Source organism: Motacilla alba, chromosome Z, assembly GCF_015832195.1.
Source record: "Motacilla alba alba isolate MOTALB_02 chromosome Z, Motacilla_alba_V1.0_pri, whole genome shotgun sequence".
Lineage (NCBI taxonomy): Eukaryota > Metazoa > Chordata > Aves > Passeriformes > Motacillidae > Motacilla > Motacilla alba.
Window position 1 is genome coordinate 20,748,064 of NC_052046.1, and position 25,941 is coordinate 20,774,004.

The 25,941-nt window shown below is 38.6% G+C and overlaps 1 protein-coding gene across 9 annotated transcripts; it reads right to left on the minus strand.

Moving 5' to 3' along the window:
- Positions 1–2,226: 2,226 nt before the first annotated feature.
- LOC119695595 (A disintegrin and metalloproteinase with thrombospondin motifs 6-like) lies at positions 2,227–25,514 on the minus strand. 9 transcript variants are annotated; one of them, XM_038124430.1, is made up of 7 exons: positions 23,780–25,514; positions 18,261–18,628; positions 17,177–17,541; positions 9,593–9,761; positions 4,238–4,452; positions 3,652–3,735; positions 2,227–3,155 (listed from the first exon to the last, which is right to left on the minus strand). In XM_038124430.1, exons 2-7 carry the CDS (start codon positions 18,355–18,357, stop codon positions 2,904–2,906), a joined length of 1,182 nt encoding a protein of 393 aa, XP_037980358.1. In that variant the 5' UTR covers positions 18,358–18,628; positions 23,780–25,514; the 3' UTR covers positions 2,227–2,903. The 9 variants fall into 9 exon arrangements, with proteins under 9 accessions (XP_037980358.1, XP_037980356.1, XP_037980357.1 ...); XM_038124428.1 differs by having other exon boundaries at positions 4,238–4,455; XM_038124429.1 differs by having other exon boundaries at positions 4,238–4,455; positions 23,108–25,514.
- Between the last annotated feature and the right edge of the window lie 427 nt (positions 25,515–25,941).

Below are 25,941 nucleotides of genomic sequence, written 5' to 3' on the forward strand. Positions count from 1 at the left end.
GCACTTGTCCAAAGACTGGTGGCTTAGTAGGCATGGCAATGCCTATGTGGGACTTCAGAGATCAGTTTGACACACCTCCACTCTAGTGAGGCTACCTGGTTTTAGCATATAGCTTATTTAGGATACATAATTCTTTCTGCTCTGGTCAAGCAGATACTCCTAGAGAATGTGCAGCCTTAATACTGTTTTTCCCAAATCAAACCGTGACAACTTTGAAAGCAACATGAAGGGATAGCAAAGAAAAGCTGAAGTGCTGTCTTCATTTACATGGTTGAAGAGAATGACTCATTTTCTTAAAACCTCTGCCCCACATTTCAGATGAAGAGTGCTGTAGCTGCAAACCTAAATACTTAGATAGGACTCAGTAATATTTTCAAATACATCAATACTTACTAAAAAATCTGGTTTTAATCAACACAAAACTATTCATAATGTTGAATTGAAATTTTCCTACTTTCCATAAAATAGAAGTACACACAATGGGCAAAAAATTGATTCCAGTGTCAAAGTCAATAAAAATGTAATTACTCCATACAAAGCAGAGCAGCATCAGTGGGACAGATTCAAGAAACTGCTTTCAAAATACTATTGGAGTAGCTAAAAAGTATCCTAATTTTTTGCAGTATAGGCTCAAATTCCTTTGGATGGACATGGTCATTAAAGACCTTTCCAGTACATTATGAGTTTAAAGAACCATAGCCATGTCCTTCTCTTCCTCATATAATGCCTTAAATACGGTTCATCAAGTGAAAGACAGACAAGAGAATGAAAACAAGTATATCAACATTTCAGTAATTCATTTAGAATTATTAAAGTAGTGGATGTACATGTTTATATGAATATAAATTTATCCTTCCTCATTCCAACCCCCAAAAGATCTATGGATTCTTCGCATAACCTGATTCATTTTATTAGTAACAGTGAGATAGCTAGCAGTTTCAGTAAAAGCTGGATTAATCCACTCAAATTGATTAGTGCAGCCCTTGTGATTATTTTAAGGAATCACAATTATTATATAAATAAATGATTATAAGCATTTTGGTGCAAAAGCATTTATAACTGAACTTTATAAAGGTAGGTATTACTAGCCTGCAGATGCAACACTGAGGCATTCAGTTGATTTAAAATATTGGTATATTCTTAGAGGTGTAAACTTCTTAGAAGAAAACTGGGAAGTTATAAAATTCTAACATCCCTTTTAAAAGACAGCATACACATGCTACATACTTAGATAATTATAGCCCCCATAATGAAGAACTATAAAAAAGTCCTCCATATTTATTGGTTTTTGATGAAAAAAACATAATTTTGAATAGCTACTACTCACGTTCTCTCAAAACTTGCTCCTTTTACACTTAGAGGCTTGCAAGTTATCACTGGCTTAAGCTTTTGTCTGGAAACACAGAACTATTTAGAACTCCACTAGGAACATCCAAATGGAACATCCTACCACATCAGGGAAGCCAGTACAGAATATACAGTAATCAAACACATTAAAGCACAGCTGTGAAAGAAAACAACTGTGATTTGTAATGCCACAATACCACCAACAAAGTGTCAGGTTAGTCAGCTGTAGCAGTAAAAGTACAGAGTTGCTAATACAACTTAGGCATGTGTACATTGAGGAGCTTCAACTGACACAACCATACGACCCATGGATTACACTTTTTCACTTGTCTAAATTATACCAGTGAAAGTTTCATGTGTAACAAAGCTGTGATCACATATTTGCATCAAATGTCCTAGGGAAGGAACTACATATAGACAAAAAACTGATCATAAACAAAAGCCTTTGTCAAAAATTAAGACCTTAGAATGCAACCATTTTATTTTTCATTACATTTGATTTATTTGTATTAGAGTTTGATCTTTTTTTTTACACTTCTTGAAATCTAAAAGCTTTCAGAGTTACTCTAGCATTTAATCACTCATATTTTTATTATGTACTATTTAAGATCATACATAACTATATCTGAAATACCAATAAAAAATACATGCAAGTGATTCACTAGCTTCTGTTTTCTCTCAAAAATAAAAAGATTAGTTCATTATGTAAAAGAAAACTAAGAAAAAACACCAGCTCCCTCAGAAAAAAATTAACTTCCACAAATTATATGCAAAATTATACAAAAGATATAATTTTAATCACTATTTCAATTTTTATGCAGTGAATGCAATGATTCCAAAATAGGTTACATAAAAAGCAGTACAGAATTTGTCCTGGAAAGTAGAAATCATAATTAAAGGATCCTAATCAAAATAAGAGCGGATGAACCTGCTGCTACTTAAACAAAACAAAAAAGAATTAATAGTATCCTTAAATAACAGTGAGACTTATCTTCTATTAAAGTACAGTTGCCTACACCAAACTGCAAAGGGACAGACACAAATGCCTTTATCAGGATCACAGGATTACAGTGGAGGTTATGTTGAATTTATCAGAGTAACAGTGAAACAAAAGCAAACAAATGGGCACAAATGCAGGCTTTGAAACTATCTATTAAAATTGTCAGTTCTCATCTTAATTAAGCATAATAAATCAAACCAGCTACAAAGCAGAGTCTCATATTGCTGGAATCTGCAAGAACCTGTTTTCAGAGAAATACTACTACACTAGTTGAAGTTCTGGCTTGAAATTCTTACAAAAACACTTTACGTGATTAACAATACATTTCTCATTCTGTTTTGTTCTCTGTGATCTTATAAATTCTTTTCAATTATTAAAGTATAAAATGTTCAATAGGATCCATCTTTTCTACTGCAATACTTTGTACTGGCAATTATGTGAAAATAACAGCAGAAGCAAGTGATTTGCAGATCATACTTTTCCAAATTCTTAATCTAAACTTTAATAATCTGACATATTTAAGACAAGCCATGTATTAACTTTCCTCTTTTTAAGGTTACTTACCAAATATATTATTTTGCAACTGGCCTCTAGACATAAATATGCTAAGAACAAGAAAGCTACAAGAAATAAAACAAACACAATACTTATAATGACCATACCTAGTAATAAGAACCGCATTATCATGGTGGGCAATCCCATTTTCTGGAATGGTGTTTCCATCACTTTGGTGGGAGAGAATGGATTTCTGCCACTTACAGAAGCTATCGAGGGACTTGTCTGCATGGTGGTTTATCTCCAAGTTTGGCTGCAATACAACATGCATACCAGAAATGTTCCAAACAAATTACTAAGGTCAGTTGTTAAGCTTTTTGAAAACTAAAATGGGACTATAATTAGAAGCAGTGGTTTCTAGGAATAAAATCTTCTTGCCAAATTTTATTTCTGTAAAATCTGACCCCAAGTTCAGCTGTGTATTACTGAACCATCATTCTTTCTGCTCCAACTTTAAAAATCATTTTGTCAATACAGAAAAAAAAATCAAAATACAAATCTAAAAATAAAACTGACATCCCCAAAGGTGTAATAATAGTCACCTATTATGAAGTAAGAATACATATCTTTGAGATGATACGCGAGGAATATTCCTTTGAACTGCTTAATCTTGATTAAAGTAGTGAAAAATTACGTGATAGGTTTTGTACTCAGAGGCAGCCACTTCAAGCTATAATTAAATAACTCTACATTATACAATAATGTAATTTGTATTTCACAGTTATAAAGCTTAGCCCAACAGCTCTTACCTGATCTTCAGTGAGGACAATCAAGCGTGTCACTATAATATTCACAACGTTTCCTAGACTGGAATCACGATAAAGTTTGGCAACCTGACCTCCAGAAAATAAGAAAAGGCACAAAGTCAGACAAGAAACACTACTTGCTTCCTAAATGGTTAAATATTAACCAAATTTCCTCAGGTAGTTCCATAATGTAAAGTACATCACCTAAATACAAGTTATTTTTTGACCAAAAAATGACCATTCAGTTAAAAAAAAACCCTTTTTGAGTCACACTTTTCAGTTGAAACTGTTAATGCCTTGTTTTACAATTCATCCAGCACAATGAGCATTTAGAATGTCAATGTAAGCAGAACTACATAATCTGAATGTAATTATTTGAATTCAAAATTAAAAACAATTTAAAAGTGATCACAACATACTTCTTGACATTTTCCCAAAATGCTAAAATTTCCAGTATTTAAATTATTCTTTTCTGCAAGCTAGTACTTATATTAAAGCATCGTTCATGGCAATAAGTAAACACTCGACAGGTCCGTTATCATTTCAGTGCATAGGTATTGATACGAACACAGAGAAGGATGAAACTTACAATATTCATTACACTCAAAATGTAGTGTTCAATGTCTTTGCGACCATGGTATCCCACCATCATTTTGTCTGCTACTACCAGTGTTTCCACAAACCGTTCAAGGCTTACAGATCTCTTCTGTCGACTATGACTACTTAGTGTGCCATTGACTGGAAGTGAAGCTGGGAAAGCAGATGCATCATTCATCCACCAAGGTTTGCCGCTTCTTGTGATGTCTTCTAGGAACCAAAACAATTAAATACTTGAGAGGTAGTCACTAGTAAAACTCATTCAAATGCAGCTGGTTTATGTTGAGATTGACATCTCCAAGTTTCTAGCAAAGAAGTCTTTGCTAGAAAAAATTAAATTTCTTTGTTTTCTAAATTATTTTAAACTAATTTATATAATGGAAAGGCAACTTTGAGCACCAATAATCTCAACTCTCCTTAAATTTGAACTAGGATGATAAAGCAAAAATCCTCTCTCAATATATCTGATTTTGTACATTCATGTTTCTGTTAAAGATTAGTTATAACTAACCACAAGAAAAGAATTTTTAGAACAAGACAGCTGTATCCTCTGGAAAAAAATACTAGAAACCAAAAATTGAAAATTAATGTAAAAGTTCTCAAAATTTACTAAGGATTAAACATGCTCATAAAACACTAAAAAGTTTTTCCTCTTCTACAAAAGCCTGTAATCTTCAGGCTTGCATGCCTAAAATGAATAAATTTTCTCTTCAGAAACTTATCAGATTGTATTTTATCTACCTTGTGAATTAACTGTAATAGAAAGTTTTAAATGGTCTGACAGGGGATAACTGCCATAGTTATTTCAACACAAGTATGTTGATTCTTGGTTTTTTTTCAGGTAAATATATAGAAAAATATTTCTTATGTGCAAGAGATAAATTATTAAAAATCCAAAGAGCTGTAATTATCAGCAAAACAAACATTACAAGATGGCTTTGAATTCTAATTCCTGTCCTCAGACCAAAATTTAATCCATCCTTCCCTACAAAGGAAGGGAAGGATGGATTCAATTTTTTGGCTTTTTTAGTGTGCATCATATATCCCTTTTCCACAACAGCCAGCGAAGGTCTCAAGCTGAAGTTTAGCAAAGTATATTGTTAGTCAGGTTTTATCTAAGTAGGATTTCAAAATACCTAAGTTATTCTTGGTATTTACAGATGAGAACAAGAACATTAATAGATATATTTAGAGCTGTCCAAACAGGACTGCTCAAATGAGGAATTTTCTTACATCATTACTTCTACTAAAACAGGGTCAGCTAAGGATGAGTAGAGATAGAACCAGTACCTCCCATAAAAAAACAATGCTTTATGCAAGTCAGCTAAGCACACTGATTTCAAACAGAAAAACTACACCACAAAGAATTTATGTTCAGGTCAAAAGCAGGAATACAAACCTTCAGCATTCCCACTGTTGCAGTGTTTCATAATTTTTGAGGCTACAGTATTGGCTCTAAAAGGCGCATATTTTAGAAAAGTCAAAAAATTTAAGTAAACCTGGTAGTTATAAAAACACCGGTAACAAAATGGTCCTCATTCTCCAATGGTTATAATTCATTCTAAAAAAACCCTGTACAAAGTATTGAAGCCTGGTTTGGATTCTATAATGACTACTAAGCTTTCTCCTGTTTTTCACCTCTGTTCCAGAAAATTCAATGTTGCTTGAATTGTTCAAAGATTTTCATCATACTTAAACAGTGTCTTAGAAATGTCTGGAATTTTCTCTGACAGCTACTGTACTAAATTTTTTTAAAATTCATTCTTTCTCAAATAACAAATGCTGATAGTTTCTGATGCGCTTAGAGTGATAGAAGTATTTTAGAAAGTACTGCTTCCATATAAATTCAAAAATTTCACTCAAAATGCAAACTATTCTAGGATTTAAAAATTACTGATTTCAAGCATAAAACTTTCTTTCAGAGAAAAAAAATTATTATTTTGGAATCATCTTCATATTATCTTTCAAACAAAGATCTCAGAGGACCCATAAGCACAACCATATCTCATTTTCTTATCAGATGAGAAGCTTAGGCTTCAGCTGATCTCAAAATTATATAAATGCTAAAATATATCAATAAATAAAGATGTACGATTTATTTAGTGAAAATAGTTATGTGGCAACTTACATCATTCTTTCACCATATTCATAAGTTAAAAAAGAAAAAATTAAACTCCATTAACATTGAACATAATTAAAAGGAAGTAAAATGGTAGAAATAAATGGAAAAATAAAGAAAAAAAAAACCACAGAAAAATACTATCATTGATCCCAAAATAATTATCGCAGAAGTGTGAAATTAGGTTTTAAACTGCAACTGAAAAGAAATCCAAACCCATGTAGACATGGAGTTCACAACTACTGTACTCAAGTTTTCCTAAGTCAGTCATCACAAGATATTGGGAGGTGGTCAAGGTAGAAAGAAAGAAGCAAAAATAGAAAAATATCTCAAAATGTAATAACAAACTTGTTATGCTAGATACAACTATGAAAATATTTAGAAACAAAACATTCTGCTTTTTTTTTCTAAATATTTTAGCACTATTATTTTATGCTTCTAGCAAGCTTTCATTCCATATTTTTGAATATACCAACTGTAAAGTCAGACACGAGTAAAATCACTACATAAAACAAAAAAAAAGTAGAACTATCCAGAAATAATCTGCCTCTCTGCAGCTTTCATATGTCCATTTTTGTTGTTTCTCAATCCTATACAAATATAACATTTTGCAAGATAATCCAGTGGTTTCAAACCACATTGAAGCAACTGGAATTTGGCAGTGGAAAACTTCTTACCAAGGCCTTAGTGATTTCAGCTGTATTTAATAAAACATAATTAACTGGTGACAATACATACATGAAACACAAATTCAACATTTTATATTTTGAACATTTTTATGTTTAAATGCTTAAAATCTAATTTAAATTATGAAAATGCATCCTGTGCTCTCATCTGATTCTCCATGCCTCTCCAATTCTCCTTTTGTATTAGCTACCATAATTCTACCATTGATTATGAAATAGCCCATCAGTTACTGATCCCAGTCAATTCTGATCATGCTTTCACCAAATTCTGTACTCCACCTTCTATACTATTATTGTAATTTTTCTCAGAAAGGTCAGAAACTACACTCCCCTTGTCTTTCCCAACACCTCAAAATCCTGACTATTTCCCTGATGGAGAAGAGGAACAAAATAAACTAGGTTACAGTAGGGGAAACTTGACAAACAATGAATAGTGGCATAGTTTCTCAAGCAGATTCCTCCCAGCATAGAATGCTAGGAAAACTGTTCTGAAGGTAAAGTTAAAATCAGTCTCCAGACAAAATAAATCATATACTGCCAAAAGGTACTTACAGCTTTGTGATGTTTGCATTTTAAAACACCAAACTGGACTGTTCAAAACTTCCAAAACTAGTCAAATTCCCTAAACATCACTGAATACCTGGCTTTAATCCTTATGTGTGGAAAGCTGCAAAACTGAAAATAATTATTTGACTTTATTTTTAGCTATTATTTTTTTAGATATTTCAGAATGCTTTGTATGCCATTTCCCTTTAGGATAAAGCTGCAACAACGGTCAGAAAATGACCTTTCAAAAGAAAAAGGCTTTGGTACCCATGAGGGTAAAACAGAATGTCATCTGGAAAAGCAAGACCTTGCAGTCTTGGCAGAGAGTGAATTTTTTTAGACATTTTAATGGAGTGGGAATAGTATACAGAACAACAGGAAAAGATGAAATTGAGATGAATGAGCATGATAATATTCTCAGGCTTGTAAAAAGCAGTGCTTTAGTACTTCAATAATTAAGGACTTCAGGCTATGAAAGCTCAGGGAATGCACAGGAGCTTCCAAGAAAAAAGGTACCATCAGTTATACTAAGTAATAAATGCTAAATATTATACCATGTTTTACAAAAAATGCATGCAAGATGTATAGCTCTGATCAACCGGTGATCCATGTAACAGATACCACGAGAATAACTGAACACAACCTGACAAAAGTAGCTGCCTCTGCTTCATGGCTTGGAGCAGAATGACTTCTAAGCATTACTCTATAAGACAAGATCCAACGGAGGCTGATATCCTTTCTTTTTGCAGGGATATAATAATGGCAAAAATTACATCTCCCTACATTTCAAAAACTTCCACTTATTTCAAGCAGCTTAAGTGACAGCTCTCCCAGCAAAATGAACATACACTAGTACTCTTGTTATTAAATCAGTTAGCAGGCAGTAACATTTAAGAGATTTGTTTTGCAATATTATAAGCATGTGTATTGAATAATGCTCTCAAACTAAAACAGAAGTTACATACATGAAGTCTGACATTCCATAAACACAATTAACTGAAACACTCAAGAAAAAGCTATCTCCCAAGAATGGGATCTTGCAGACAATCTGTACTGTAAGCTTAGACAGCTGGTACCACTAAACATTATAAACTCCAAAAGAAGCTAAAATAAATTACATCGATGAAAAATTATATTTTTTTATTTTAAGATTAGTTATTGTCAGTCTGCCCCATGCACTGAATCTCATGGAATACAACTGCCTAGGATGGAATTTTTTGGAATAAGCTATTACTGAAATATAAACAACTGACGAGGTTAAAACATTTTTCTAGCATGTTAAAACATTACTTTTGTGCTCTCAAAGAACTTGTCAGATTTACTCCATGCTGTCTTCAAGAAGTTAACCAGTTTAATCAAGGGTTATTTCAGAGTACTTGAAACGTATATCTGTAGAGGTTATAACTACTTTACAAAGAAAATATCTCTCCATCAAAACTATACAATCCTGCCCATACGGCACAGGTTAATCACATACATGATTATAATGGAATAATGTCAAGCAACTGGACCAAAAACCAGTACCAAAACACTATAAACCTCCACAAACAAGGAAGACATGGACTCAGTTCCAAATGTATTGATAATCATAATGCTGACATATTTATTGCACACCAAGTTTCTTCAAATGAGATTGAACACATACTAAACACTGAGCCGTAATATGTAGTCATTCAAGCCTGTTTTCCTGTTGGGAAATAAAGTACATTTATACACATTTTGAGGAAGCCTGTGCTCATTTCTACCACTGTACATAATATAGGCATAAAACAAGACTTACTCCTGCTGTCTTAGTTTTTGAAATACACTATATTCTCAATCTGAATCTGAAAAAAAAGAAAAGTCAAAACTACTTTTCAACAAGGCATTACATCACCCAGAAGGAAGATTCTCATAGCTACATTCTTCACTATGTCTTAAATGTGAAACAAGCAAGATCTTAAAATACATCTCAAGTTACCACTTTTTAAAAGAAATGACACTCATTCTTCTTTACCTGAGACTCCACAGTGACTGTGATCATAGAGGTGCTGCTGGTGCATGGTAGATTTTTTGTATATAACATGAGGATGACCATTCTCGTAATTATAGTTAGTAGAATCTTCTGTTATATTTCTTAAAGGCTCAATAAAATACTCATCATCTTCTGTAGCAATGACTCCATGCTTAAAGAAGGAAATAAGAAATCAAAAGCTTAAAAGAGACAACATGGAACTACTATCACAAATCTTAAATTTAAAAAACTTTAAAATTCCCTGTGAAGAAATCCACAGAAGAAATCCACTAGAAGCTAACACATAAAACAGACCACGAGCCAGCTCTTGTCTGCTGATTTAGTATGAGCTGAGTAGGTGCCTATAAACAATACAGTGAGAAAAAAATAAAACTACCATCGTCCTATTTGTGGAGAACTTTCACTCTTTTTTTGGTAGATGTACTTAAAAAAGAAAGAGATAGTCTCAGAATATTACAAATAATCTCTTCACAGAGATGTTCTGAAATGACATGATTCATATCCATTAAAAATTACACCAAGCCAAAATGGCCTTGCTCTAATAGCAAGTCCAATATCCCTCTGTGATGCCACACTGCTGGATGCTTATAGCCAAATACTTCATCGAAAACAAACATCATGAAGGATAAATTTTAGAACACACATTCAAAGAAATAATTTTTATTTTACATCCAGATACAATCCCAAAACTGAGCTAGTTAACAGAAATCAAATTATTTATATTAATTTAATTTTCACTGTCTACAAAGCATTTATTCCATAAAAACTGTTGCCATAAATCTACCAAAAAAGAGTTATTGCAGACTGTACACTAGACCTCATTCTCCATAACAAATGATTTTTTTTTTTCCTTTCTGCAGTGCAGAATAGTAGATATTCTATCCTCATAACTTTCACATTTGTGAACTCAGCCTCTTCCAAACAGGAAGTGGTTTATGGAAGAAAGGGGAGATTTCAGACCAACTATGAAATGTCCTGAACCTTCAGCAATTAAAACTGAACTTCAGCAGAAAATCCAGGTTTTGGATCTTTTCAGATAATGAAATATTAGGGAATAAGCCCTGACAGACTTCTACACCAATGTTCACTAAATAAAAAATTCTGATACCCATATGTAGAAAATTCTGAATGTACAAACTTTCTACACAGGGAAGAGCTACTCATCAGACAGAAGCATGGAAGCAGGAAATTCTGCATTCATATCTTGACTTGATAAATCACAAATTTCTACCACACCTTTTATCTGTGAAACAAGTACTACATCAATCTTTTTTAAGACCTCTATGATCAGTCATAAGATCACTTGCTCCATATCTGCTCTAAAAATCTTAAAGCTGTTTTCAAAGATCAGAGCTTGTCTTTGTACTCTTGGCCAAAACTCTTGTCCTGCTACTGTTTTGTACATAAAATGCCTACCGTTCTTTACTTCTGAAACAACAATATAAAACTTACAAAATAAAAAATCCTATATAATACACCAGAAACAAGTGTTTTCCAAATAGAACTCTATTATAAATGGTGAAAATATATGTATGAACAGACTGCAGCTTTCAATTACTCGTTCCTTAAATTGTGAATGCAAAATGAAGTGTTTCTCTTCAGTGGTATTTTTTGTTACAAACTCAATTATTAACTCAGAAAGCAACATCAGGGTCTGAATTCACCTGGAAGATGCCAGTATCAAATTCCTCTTACAATGCTTTCTTGTAACTTGAAGTCGAAGATTTTACTAGAAAAAATAATTTACTGGTACACTGCTGCTTAAACAGTATTGAAAATATAAAACAAATTGTAACTGGGCTTGCCAGATGTTCAGAGAGAACCTTGACAGTTTGGACTGCATCCAGTCTGCATGTCAGACATCTGGGTTCAAGTGAATCCTGAGCCATTGTAAGCTCTGGTATTATGTTCCCACAGGAAGAGAGTCCTGCAGAGTGGTTCTGGCCAGCACCATCAGGCTGTCTGCCTCATGCCAAGTCTGAGAAGACAGAGATACCATCCAATCAGTGGCACTGTCTCTGAGACACAGTGGGTCCTAACTTAAATTCCTCCAGAGCATACATCCTTCCTGTCTGTACTCAAGTCCAGCCATGCTTGCAAGTCTAAGCATAAATGAGATAATTATATCAGATGCTGAAACTGATAATTATAAGTGGAAAGACTATCTCAGCAGAACTAAGTCAATTCAAATAGCATAAACTCTTAATTGCAGCACTAATTCTCTATACAAATTGCATATTTGTTTCTGCAAATAATTAAGGACTATCTGCAAACAATGGTCACAGTTCCTTCAGGTACAAGCAGTGAAAACAGTAAAGACAGCATCACCACTTCTTCCAATGCCTAGCTGATAATCTGATCTCATTTGCCCAAATGCTATGGTGCTTAAGAAAAGATATTTTAATAATGCTCAGTTAAGGAACTAGAAATAAGATCTACAAGCAGGAAGTGAAAACATGTGTGGTCAGTTGCTGCAGTCAGATGAGTGATTCAATTAGCACTGGAAACACAGCGACCCTCCCCATATGCCCTTCACATAAGCCTGGCACAGGTAGACCATTTTTAGCCTAACAGTATTTTTGCTTGCAAACAAAATTGTTCTTCCACTGCTAAATTAATGCAACTAGTCTTGATGAATCACAGTGATTCAACAGTGAAATGACTGATTTTTAAGAGGCACTCTAAATACTGCAACTAAAAAGTACCTTGGTGATGGCCAGCATATATATTTTAAGTTTCAAAATTCATTTGGTTAGAGATACTGGTATTGTTTGTTTATTCAGCAATGTCTGATTAATACATAGTGGGAAGCATACTATTATATCCAAACCAATATTCTAAATACCAGCTTTGATTTATACTCCACTATCTGAGGAAAACAAAACTTCATTTGAAAAAAGGAGTTTGAAATAATGCCCATTTAAAGCATTAAAATGAATTAATTTTAATTTTTGTTTTAAGTGCTGCTATTGTATTTTAACAGTTCATAAATTAAACTTCCACTCCAAAGCATGAGAAATATCATTAAGATATAAGAATGATCAGAAAAGGTTTTGACATAATACCATGGATATAAGAAACAAGCTGAATGCACCAAGTATGTTACTACAAGGAACATTCCCAAGATTATTATCTAAAACAGATTGTTTGAGGTCCTGTGTTATCCAATCCCACTACAGACTGCCAACTCATGCTAACATATACAAGGTCTGGTTCCAGCAGTTTGACATGCTCAGACAAATCTGTGAATCCACAAGGAGTTCCCCTGAATTTGTGAAAAAAAATCTTTTTCTGTCAGGCTGTCCAGCCAGGGCAGTAACCTCCTTCAGATGGGGCACATCCATCAGTTGCAAAAACAAACTGAATTTTGGGGGGCAAGTAAGCACCTGCCTTTTCCACATAGCACTATAGTTTCACAATTTTTCCACACCTTGAATCTCTTTAGGCTTTATGTTCATCCATTTTTAATATAAAGTACTAGTAATGGTAACTTCTGAAAACGAGTCAGTGTTGTTCAGTATGTCAACAGCTGGCTATACACTATGATTTTATGACTGAGGAAAAAGATTGCATTAATTCACTGTGCTCTCAGAAGAAAAGATGAAAAAAATAATTATCTGGCCTGAGACAGCACATCATGGAATCTAACAAAAACTTAAAATCTTAAAACTAGGATAGGGAAAACTTGTATATAATTTTCTGAAAACTGATGTACTGGAAAAACATATGAGTATCAAAGACAGCCCTAAAGACCCTGATACAGAATTATTTCACATACAGTCAAAAATACCATAGTATATGTAAATTATGATCTATAAAAGTAGATGTATTCTTTAGAGTAAAAATGGCTTTCAAATGAACTTTTAAGAAAAATATTAGTAATTTATAAATATATGTATTAAGGAATACATGAAGCAAACATTAAATCTTCCAGTAAAATAATTCCCCACTGAAAAAGTAAGCTCATGTTCTTAAGCCACAGTCACCTACCTGTGCCTTCTTTATCATTTCTGTTTGGATGGAGATAACTGTGCTGTCCAGCACAAACATTATGCAATGCATGAACTTCACATATATGAAAATACTGCATGTTTTACATTAACCATTTACTTAGGATCACAGTAGCCCCAAAATAGTTCCTACTACAGACCTTGTCAGCCCAAAATTACAAAATTTTCTACCATGCAAAACTTGTTTGAGCACTCAGTTAAGAGCTTTGACACCTGGCGGAGGACAAAGATGAGTCAAAATGCAAAAAGTTTGAGTTTTGCTTGATTCCATTACTGAAGGCTCCAGAACTTCTCTGAGATTTGCTCCTCCCAGAGTCAGTCAAACTCTATTACCCCGAGATGAAGTTCCTCTCTCTTCAGCTATTCTACCACCATTTCTTTTCCTCTTTCCTTCGGTATGAAACAGTCAGCTTAGAAAATGCCTTAGAGTCTGGCTGCCTTGTACCAAACATCCGAAGTCCCTAAAATGCGGCTCATTTGTAGGCTCTTTTCATGATACACCCAAACTGCAATCCACCACAAGTGTAGCATCCACTATAGTAAACATGAGTTTGGAACCCAGCAAGCTTGTTGACAAGAACTTCAACTTCCTCACATGAATGCTCACTGGATTATAGAGCTTTACTCACAACTTTAGACAACTTATAGCATAATCAGGGCCCAGGAGATGGAAGCTGCTGGACTGAAACCTCAGTAAGTAGCAGCCTGTAATTCTAGGGACTTGGTAATGAGAAATATAGAGAGGCTGAAACAAGGAAGGATGATATGAAAATCAACTGACTCACTTTTTATTATAATGAAACTGAAAGCCCTCTTCACATTTATCTCAAATATAAGACTTCTTCAAAGACATACAACATATGTCATTTAAATCATGTTCTCACATAACCACTCTTGAATAACTAGTAAGAATAATTCAAGACATTCAGTAAGGGGAAGAAATTTGAGCTACTTGCCAACAGTGAAACCTAACAGGACAACCGGTGTAAATATATTCTATACATTTTGTTTGAGAGCAACATTCACTGTTAAATATTACCTACTACCTGCTTAAGAGGTAAAGAGTTAAACTTACAATGACTGGCCTTAATACAGATGTTAATCAAGGACTATTAGGCTGTGATTGGCAGTCATTCACTGACCAACAATCAAACTGGAAAATACAACAGCTGCCTTAAGTAGAATGCATTCTGAGCTATTGCTAACTCTAAAACAAGTAATATTGTCTTCAATATTCACTGCCAATTGCTTTACTATGCACGTTCTAAACAGCAGCTGTATAACAAAACATTCATTAGTAGGAATCATCATTTTAAAATAACTCTCTGATGCATTTATCTGAATGGAGTGGTAACTCCCATACACTGTGCTCTGGAAGGCACTGCCAACACGGAAGAGTTTCCATACAGTAGAGGATGGTACCAAATCAAGACTACTGCTGTACCCTCTGCAGTATTCAAGGCCCTGAGATAGAGCCACATGTCACCCTACTGATGTTTCTGGAGCAACACAGAAGCCTCACATGCTTGTGACCAAATCTTCCTAAGAGATGCAGAGCACTCCTGATAAGTAAAGTCCGAAGTAAAGAGGCATGACCATGAAGAATTTGGAAACTTTAAGACTAGATTAAGGCTGCCTTAACACCTGAAAGACACACATAAGGACTGACAACAACCACAGCCACTGATGATGATGATTTAACTGGGAAACACTCTGCACAGAAGTTAACTTACAAAAACAAAGTTAACATACTGACACCTGGAACAACAAGGAGCCTCACTCCAGCAAAATGGACAGCCTGAAGGCAAAGGGAAAACATGCAAAATGTCACCTTAGGGTGTTGGGCACAGAAGGGGAAAAAAACAAGATTCTGCTTCCTCATGACATCTCCCATACTTTATAGAAGAAAAGAAGTCCCATAAGGAGCAACAGATGGGGAAAGACGACAGGAAAATACATGCTATTTTGTGCTTCATCCCACCTTTATTTTCCTAACATGAAAGAAAAACAAGAGTCAGCTATGGCAAGAGCAGGAGCTCTTGGCTCACTCCCTGAGCCAAGGGCAAAGAGGAACTGCACTGGGATCACCATGGCACTTACTGCAGTCTCCAAGGGGACCAACTAGCCTGTGTATCAATTAGCATGCAGCAATTAGCTTGCAGCCTCTTTTAAAGAAATGAGTCCTGAAAGAAGAGACTTTGTCTCCATTATATTTTTAGCTGAAAAGAAGTCAAGCAAAGATGGAGTATACTAGTTTTGAAGCCTGAATATGACCAGAACTGTGACCAGAAAAAAACCAGAACGCTATTACATGGAAACTGCAATCAAACAGAAAATTGTATTAAATTCAGACCTATCTGCTATAAGTCTACATGAACCAAACTGTAATACCACGCTCAATGGAACATCATTTTAACTCCATTTCTTTGAAAGTGTTCACTTAGCTCTGGAAATCGCCATTAAATATTTTTCTTCAAGAACACTTTGAAATGTTGAACTAGCTTGTATTAGGCACATCACAAGTAGTTGGGTGTAATGCAACTAATCTAGGTCTGAAACAGATGGCTTTTTTTTGAAAGTAACATCTCAAGAGGCATTGTTCAATAGTGCTCCCAAGGACAAATGGGAACTAGTTTAGCAAGTTGTGTAATTTTCTTTTTTTTTTAACTTAGCAATTAGTTATATCAGCCTATTCCTAACAAGATCGATCAGCATCCTACCACAATAAAAACCAGAATGAGAAACCATAATATATATGTATATTTTTACTACAGAAAACACTGGCTCTTGATTTAATGTTTCATAGTCATGCCTTTTTATTTTGTCATTTTGTTACTCAGTAGTCTGCTTTTTTACTTTTTTTGCATTCATTTTCTAATTTCTTTTTCCATGCATGTACTACTCTCATGTGATCACAAGATCACCAGTAAGAGAAGAGATGAGAATAAACTACGTAAGAATTTCTAATTCTACTTCTAAATGCAAAAGTTTACAATTTGTAAACAAAATCTTTCGGGTAAAAAAATTGTATCATTACTTTCTGATGCTGTTACTCACTAAATACTTTTCACATTTTGAATTCACAGCAATGATGATGTCTACACCAAGCAATTCCTCTTCTTTATTTACTTAATTTTTAAACCCAAATACTCAAAGTCAGTGGCTGTTCAGTCCAATCAACATCCTCTGAATCTAGAGATTCAGTACCCTGGAGGATCATCCACTGTTTCCTCCTCCCTACCTCTTGAGCTTAGAAGGCTCTTATAACTGTAAAGATCTCAGCACACACATAATCCTGCAACCCTAGCATAGACACTACAGAGGTTGCCTGCCAGAAGACTACAGAATTGAGTCTCAGTACTTCTATTAAGCTTGAGAAACTGACAGCTACTTTTCCCCACGACCTAGATCAGGTTTTAGGGGTTTTCTGCACCTTCCTGTCTACTTGCTTCCCACAGGGACTCAAAAAACTGCAAGATATGCCAATTTAATTCTTCTTCTGTAATTTAAAAGGGACAAGCACCCTATTATACTAAAACATGTAATAATGACTTACCAGACCATTGCAGTTGCTTAAGGCCACTTTAGTTGTACTGTGTTGGTCTTGCAAATATCCTGTGTAATGACAGTGGTCTAAGAAATCATGCTTCCATTGCGGTCCATCTTTCCCCCAGTACTCTACTGTAAAATGTCTGGACACCAAATCTGTGTTGAGAGTCAGGTTTAAATGAAAGTGCTTGCCATAGGCAGAAAGTTTAAAAAATAATTTAGATGCTGCCAGTTCTTGGTCATAAGGGTCTGTGCTCCTCCTCCTTCTTGAGGGTTTAGGATTTTTCACAGTAAAGCTGAGGAAGGCTCCATTTTGATCAACCCTTATTGGGATTGTTAGTTGGTAGTGTTCAAGGTAAGACAGGAATTCCTCTTTGTAATCAATCACAAGGTAAGACAGTCCAGGGAGTGGGCATAGAAGAGAAGAAAATATAACAGGAAACAACAAGTAGTAGCATAAACATAGACCATTTTTAGGTAAATTTCATCACTCTCATGAGTAAAAGTCACCTTCAGGTAAGTGCACAATGCAGCATTTTACAAAATAAAATAAAACATTATTTTCTTTCTTTGTAAGTCAAGAAAATGTGTTTGATTTCCTATTAATTTGCTTATCACTTTGGAAATAGAAAAGTTGTTCAATACCTATCTTTTCCTATTTACTAAAAATATATAAATAATTGGGGCTAACTTAAGAAGGGCATATTTTTCCTAGTGCTATCATTCAAAGACAAAAGCTATAAAATCCACTAGCAAGAATACAAACAGTAGTAATGAAAAGGATTATATTGTAAAAACAAGATTAGATTCTTACTTCCTAGTCTAAAAGCATGTTAATTTTATCATGGCAAGGTTCTCAAATATTATCAAGTACATTTTACGAGATTTAATTTGCAAGGCTTTCCTACAGTTAAAAGTAGACATAGAGAAATTAGAACAAGGAAATTTTATCTGTATGACAATTAATCATGATAAAACTAAGAGCAGAGCCCAGATGAGCTCATTAATTATATAAACATGGTTTAGAAAATATTACACAAATACAATGCAAAAATACATGCTTCCTCCAGCTACAGAGATCAGACCCCTACCTTGAGAACTGTATGAAAGCCTGCTGTTACTGAAAAACTCCGATGAAACCATGACTAGGCTCAAAATCCATGTCCACGTCTTCCAAAAAATTTCCATAATTTAGAAAAAACAGAAAGTTCTTTTTTCTTCCTCCTTGGAGAGCTACCTGTGTGCTACAGAGTTAACTTCACTCCAGAATCGCACCATAACAGGTATATTTATTTTATGCTACTTTCAAATTAACTATAGGATGTTCCACTTTCTGGACAGGTACTTTCTTCTATAGCTGCAGTCATTTTCTCAACTCAAAGCAAGTATTTGTAAGATTCCTTAAGATATGAGACAGATGTTAGATTGTATAGTTACTGAAATTGTTCCATTTCTTTTCCTGAAAAACAGAAGAATATGAGTCAAGGCAAATTCTTTCTATTAAAACAGATCTATGCTGCAAAATATTAAGGCATGACAGTGAATTACACAGGACAATATTTTGAAATAATATTCAGTATCAATTTTATGGTCACATCCAAGGTCACAATCTTACAGAAAGGGAAAAAAAAACACAAAAAGAGTTACCATTAACCTTGAAGAGCAGATCCATACAGCCTATGATGCACTCATTAACTTCATGTTATTTTTATGAATTCTTACGCCTATTTAGTATATCTTGTAGCTCAAATATTGTGCTCAGACTTGTTCCATCTATAATCAATGCTACATACTCATAGATTTCAACTGTTAATAACATATCCCAATATTCTGGTAGATAAAGGAAGAACCTGGAAAGGAATCCAGAGTACTGTTATCTGATCTTTCTGAAGCATGTATTTTGTTATTACTAGGGCCAGGGTTCTGCTTATGCAGGCAGAATTCCGATTCACTTACATAGGAATGCTGGATGTTAGAATAGTAAAGAACAAATTTCAGTATCTAAGGCTATTCATCATACACACTCTAATATTTCAAATATTTGTTGTCAGGTTTGGTTTTTTTTCACTTACAACACTATTGCAACAATAGTTTTTTACTATTTTTACTAGAGCCGCAGCTCTAGGTGCAGCAAGGGATTAAATGGAAGATCCATGCAGTCAACCAACAATCCAGTACCATGGAATACCAAACTATGTGTTGTGTCAGCTGGTACTCATCAGTCCACTTAAACACTCTCAGCACACCTGTGCACAAACTCTGCTGAAGCAGACAATGGAGAAACAGAACACCTAAGAAGGGGAGCTTGTTTAAAAACCAATTTCCACAAGCATACTGAGTCACTTAGACATGCAACAGATATATCCGCCTTTCTAAAATTCTGGGAATGATTTACAACATTCATTCAGACAGGTAATACAGCTGCAGCTAATGGATTATTTATGAAGGTTTTATAAAGAGCTATAACATAAAATATTAAGAAAAAATCATCACCCAAATCCTATTTACCAACATTACAATGAATATTTAGATAACACCTTAGCCAGTTTCAAACCCATCTAATTACTAATGTGCAAATGAGGTTCATCTGACCTTTTAAAAATATTTCAAGGCAGCATGCAGGATTTATTCAGGTTTGCAAAGAGACTAAAAGATACTTTGTGAACATACTTTGTGCTCAGTAGTATTTTTTTCCGGGGGAAGCATAAAGACTTTATGATGCCATTCACATGTGGCAAGGCCTCAAAGCACATTAATAAAAAAGCTCTCTGTTTGCATTACAATGTAAAACCTTTGTTTCCTAGCTAATATTTACATTTCTTAGAATTTTTCAAGTTTTGAAGATACATAATTAACCCTATACTCTTTCAGCTACATTAGTAGAATAAGTAAGGAGCCTTATTTCTAATCTGAAAATGTATAGTTTCAAATTCTTGTCACTGAATCTTGCTTTACCCCTGTTTGCTAATGAGCTGGTTGCTTTTCCTTGTGTGCACAGTTATAATCTGATACAAGCATCTCTGGACACTTCCTGATAAGCAGCTCAACCTATTTGGTTTATCTCATTCTGTATAATCCAGTTTCCAGATGACTGAATACTTCCACAGTTTTTCTCTGACTCGCTTCCAATTCGCCAGCATCCCTTTTTATCTGCAGACACTAGAACAGAGAACTGTAGTCCAGCAATGGCTTGTTACCACCATATATAGAGGTAATATTGCCTTACAGCTTCTACTTAGCCAAAATATCCTAACAGGGAGCTCATGTTCAGACTGTTAGGCTGATAAAAAGTTATCTTAAAATTAGGATCTCCTGAAACTGCAGTACCTAAGGAGCTAGATAGCTCAGAATATTGGACATTAATAATTAACAGTACCCATTATTTAGTACCATTATTTATTATTTACCCACCAATGGCCCACATGATGGACCATAACCATATGTTAGTCAACAGTGTCAAACAGTCACTCACGTCTAATATTCTTGCAGAGGTCTCTGAAGCGGTCTCCCTCATTTCAAGCTTCACACGAGACCAATCTCCTTTCATATCAAGCTTTCTGAAAGTTTCAGCAGAATTTTTCACCCCTTCTTCATAAATATTTATTGCCCGCTTGACCATGGATACAAGCTGACCATATAAGCTATATTAATGCTTCCAATTAAAGAGTGGTAATGGATGTGAATGATAAAGCACTCAGGTAACTTCAAGATAAAATACTCTGACATTTGGTAGGAACATCTAAGTCTGGACTCTATGACCTTTTTGTTGTATTTACACCTTCTTTGGCAGCCTATTTTCATGGCAGCCTCAAGATTGCTGTTAAGATGCAAAAATTGGTCAATACTAAGCTTACAACAAGAAACTTCTGGTGTATCCTGTGGTGAGGTACACATTCACCCACTGGTTAACGTAGGTGTGGCTCCGTGTCCTCAACCACCACCTAAAACCACCGATCCCATCTAACTCTAAGAGCTCTGTCAAACAGGAAAGGAACAGTACAAGATGTTTTCTGACACCAATGATGAAAAAAGGCTGCATGGCACTGGCATTTCTGTGAAGGCACGGATAACCACGGCAGCGCTGTCAGTCGTGTCATGAGGTTCCCACCCAGTGACACTCAGTGAGGAGCAAAAATGTCACAGTAATTGGAGCACAAGTCCTATGCGAGGTAGCTGAGGGAGCAGGGCGTGTTTAGCCTGGAGAAAAGGCGGCTCAGGCATGACCTTACCACTCTTTACAACTGAAAGTGTAGCCAGGTGAGGTCTCCCAGGCAACAGACGACAGGAGAGAACATAGCCTCAAGTTGCAGCAAGGGTAGTTTAGGTTGGACATAAGGAAGAATATCTTCACAGAAAGGGTGATTAGACATTGGAACACTTCACAGTCCCTGGAAGTGTTTAAGGAAAGCCTGGATGGCACTGGTCTAGTGCCATGGTCTAGCTGACAGGGTAGTGCTCGGTCATAGGTTGGACTCAACGACCTTGGAAGTCCTCTTCAACCTAAATAATTCTGCGATAAAGTGGACTACGAAGAGGCGACTAGCCAAACTGCTCAGAGCAGTCACCATGGGAGCCTCCATCTAAATAAAGGTGCCTTGGGCAACTAAGGCATCACTTAACCTGAAGGCAGCTCAAGATTTACGACAGGGCAGCATGTGAGACCCATGTCCCAGGACAACCGCCACACACACACCAGGGGCGTCCCCCGCAGAACCGATGGGTTCCGGCGCGCTCCCCTTAGCGGCCGCGGCGCCAGAAAACACACGGCACCGCCGCATCGCAGCGCCCAGACCGCTGCTACGCCTCGGGGCGGGGTCGAGGAGAGAGACGACCGGGAAAGGGACCCACCGCCCCGGTGGGCGGGCCAGGGGGCTGTCCTCCACGCCTCCGCCCCGGCAGCTCGGCCCCCGCCGCCTTCCCGCCCTCCGCGGCCGGGCCGTGCGGGCGGCGGGAGCCCGCGGTGAGGCGCGGGCAGGGGCGGCCGTGCGCCCGGCCGGCACTACGAGTGGTTGCTAAGGAAATGGGGAGGGCGGCGGGAGGGGAACGGGCCGGGGAATGGGCATCAATCACACAAATTCAATTACAGGTATCGCGGCTGCCCGTGAAAAACCTTCTCAGGGCTTCAAAAGCCGGGGATTAAGCCGTGCCCCCGGGAGCTTCCCCAGGCGAGAACTGCGACGCGCAGACCGCGCCGGGAAGAGCTCGGTGAAAAAGAAGGGGGCCCGGGAGTGGCGGGGAGAGGGACACGTACAAAGGGAAAAGATCGAACCCTCCTCCTCGGGAATTAACCAGAAGCCGAGGCGTGAGGAGTAAAATTACTGCTGTGCGGGCCCCGACGTACGACGGGGCCGCCAACGTACGAACCCCCCCGCCAGCCCCCAGCCTCCCCGCCGGCCGTGCCGAGGGGGCAGCTGTCACTGCATCCACCGAGAAAGCAACACCCACCCCCACCCCCCCCAAACCGAAAAGTCAACAGGCTAGGAAAATACATGGCTACAGTCGCAGTTAAACACGTACACACATGCACATTATCTGTACACGTCTGCACACAGAGTTAAAAACATTGGTACTGAAGAAAATTGGAAGTCACCAGACACACATCCCTCAAAAAAAATTCAGAAGGAAAAAACAAAAAAAAAAAAAAAAAATCCGTCCTCCCTAGAGAGGCTGAAGGGGAGAGTCTGGTTGCTGTGGCGGAGCTGATCCTGAAGTTAACTTTCAGCAGCCCATTTCCAGACAGCAGCGCTGAATCTATTTGGATAAAACGCGTGTGACCCAGACACTTGGCGTTTGGCCCAAACGCGTTGCACCGGCAGCCCAAATAAAAACAAGAGTCTGACTCTCTCCCTCTCTCTCCCTTCTCTCTTGTACAACAATGAAAGAAAGTTGCGAAGACAAAATCCTCACACACATCGCCGGGGAGCGAGAGCCCACTTACCTCCTCCCACCAAACAAAGTCCCTTTGAACCCTGGGCGACTGCAGAGACAGACATACACCGACAAACACGAGTCCGCGGGGTTAAGAGTCTTGCAAATCCCAAGCGGCTTGAAGTAAATCAAAACCACACGCTTCCATCTTCCTGATGAGCCCAGCGAGAGCCCGACATCCCCGCCAGCATCGCTGCGGGACGGCGGCCGCTCCGACCCTGCAAGCCCCGGTACAAAGTGTGCACTTGTCTGACCGCGGCAGTGGACACCGCCGGACACGGCACGGCCGAGAGCGGGACGTCCTCATCTCAGCAGCAATCCGGAATAGCCCTGGGTTGTCGCTGGGGTTTGGGGGCTGCTTTGGTTTTCATCTGTTGTTTGCTTTTGGTTTGGTTTTGTTTTTCCTTTTCTGCTTCTACCAACGACTTAGTATTCAAAGAATAAAAAATCTTTTTAAAAGTGCACTATTCGAGATGGTACTTTATCAATCACCTCTCTTATCGGTTGAAAAATCCTCACACCCCCTTCCCCCATCTCAATGTTTTCTCTCTGAAATTACTCCAAATGCACCTCGCCTAATGCAATATAAATCTCCCCCCGCTCCCCAAAGCCCTGCACGCACCATTATTCGGGACACAAGAAAAACAAAAACTTTCATTGAATAGCGTGAAATCTTCCTTACCGTTTTCATCTTCAATTTCTGATATAAAGTAAGTTTCAAACAACAGAGATTGCACAGGACGATTCCCGTATTCCTCTCTGCTTTTCCCCTCTGTGCAAGCAACCATCAGGGTTCTATTCTCCAACAGAATAAAATTCTCTAGCCTTCCTAAAGGGGTTTTTAGAAAACGGGTTGGCTTGGCAGGAGGAAGGATGCCATCAATTCACCGAAGCTATCACCCTGCACATTTTGTCTTTCCAACAAAAAAGGGGGGGAGAGGAGGAAGGAGGGAAAAACAGGCTTATATTGGGGTGGGGGTGGGTGCCCTCCTCTTGAGCAGCCTCCTCTGTGCAAAATACCATGTGAATATCATCTGAGTTGGGGGGGGGGGGGGGGGGGGGGACCGGGAGACAGAAAGGGGGGAAAGAGAGGGGGAGCAGAGGGGAGGCAGGCAGAGCAGGAAGGACTCAGAAAAGTTTGGTTGAAGTAGCCCCAGACCTCCTCTGGCTGCCGGCGCCGGGCCAAGCCGAGCGCGGCGGCAGCGGGGGAGCCTTGGCAGCCTCGCCCGGGGGACGGCGCGGGGCCCGCTGACGTCAGCCTGCAGATGTGCCCCTGACCGCCGCGCATGCGCGCCCGTCACGTGGCGGCGGGGGGGCAGGGGCGCAGCCGGGGGCGCGGGAGCGGGAGGGGCGGCGGGACCCTCGCCCGGAGCCGCCTGAGGGGAGCCCGGCCCGGCCCGCCCGGCGGAGCCGCAGCCGCAGCCGCAGCCGCGGGGTGCCGGCGGCAGGCGCCGGGCACGGGCGCTGCCGGTGGGCGGCGAGCTGGGGCGACCCCGTGCTGCGGTCGCGCTGCTCGTCCCGCGCCCCGTTACAGATGTTAATAAGAGGAAACCTCTGAAACACCGTTTCCAGCGGAGGCGGGGTGGTGTCTGAAGCCCGCGCGGCCAGCGGCAGCCGGGCCAGCATCGCGCCGAGGCCGGGGGTCCCGGCCCTGCTCGCGCAGCGCTTTCAGTTTCATTTGCGGCGGGGGCCGGGGCCGGGGCCGGGGCCGGGGCCGCGGCATCGCCTCCCCGCCTGGCGGGGCAGGACGGTGGCATGGGAGCGGGCAGCTGGCGGCCTGCGAACCGCCCCTGCTCCGGGCAGCCAGCGCTGCCGGCGACAGGGTCAGACGGGGAGAGTGGGCTGGAACTCCCACTCGCCCTCTAACCACCAAGTTAATTTCCGATTGCCGAAAAAAGAGAAAAACGGGGAAAGAAAATATCCTTCCTAAACCTAGGTTCTAAGGTTTCAAGCTTCTGCTAACTGTATTTCCCAATTGGTGCGAGTGCGGATTTTCCTCCCCAGCCGGAGGTAGTAGGTGTATTGCAACTTCTGGTGAATCTCTAATATCTGGCTGGACTGTGAAATGATTGCAGAGAAAAAGGTCCAAGAGCACAGCTACTCCGGGACTTCTCCGAGCATCGAAACAGCAGGATCGGGCTGCAAAGTCAAACAGTCAGCAGGAGTCTGATGGTCAGCAGGGGCTGGCTTTATGCCCTGTGAGATGGTGAAATCAGAGCCGTGGCTGACATTCATCGTTTCAAATAAACTCTACACAATTACATTTGAATGTGAAGCAATACTATACGTAAATTACATTTTGTACACAAGTATGTGAAAATGCTTTCAATTGCAGCTCTAACAAAATAAGCACAACGTCCTAAATAGTTAGTCATCTTTGTCACTATTCATTCTGAAACAACACAGTGAACACTTACTTGAGAGATCCTTTTACCGTCGCCGGGCAAATTAATGTAACAATGGTTAGGGGAGTAGTAGAATGTATCACTGCATTGAAAATCGGAGCTATGAAATCAATGGTCCTTGGGAATAGGGGCATTCAGAAAGAAACGCTTTATTCTGGAAATGCATCTCCAACCTGCTCCCCCCGGGTTAATTGCTCATACGGAGAGCGCCATCCTGCGTCGGCGAGCGGGGGGAGCGCCCGGGGCGTGCAGGGATGCTGGCTGCACCGGGACGCCCGGGGAGACAGTTCCGCCCTTCTTCGTCTTCATCCTGTACTTGCGTGAGCAGTTGCCGCTTTGGTGGGTGCGTCTGGGTACATCCACTTCATTAAAACAGCTATTTCTAACATTGATATGAGTTTTTTTGTTAACATTCCATAGTTCCTGCTCCTGCAGCAAA

Bases quoted from the DNA above. Each gene is read 5' to 3' on its own strand.
- LOC119695595 (XM_038124428.1), bottom strand. From the start codon at position 18,357: ATGGAAATTTTTTGGAAGACGTGGACATGGATTTTGAGCCTAGTCATG. The intron at 4,456-9,592 runs GTAAAGAAGAAT...TTTGGTTCCTAG, and splicing joins CAGTCACTGTGGAGTCTCAG to AAGACATCACAAGAAGCGGC. The intron at 3,156-3,651 runs GTAAGAGCTGTT...GTTGTATTGCAG, and splicing joins TTGTCCTCACTGAAGATCAG to CCAAACTTGGAGATAAACCA.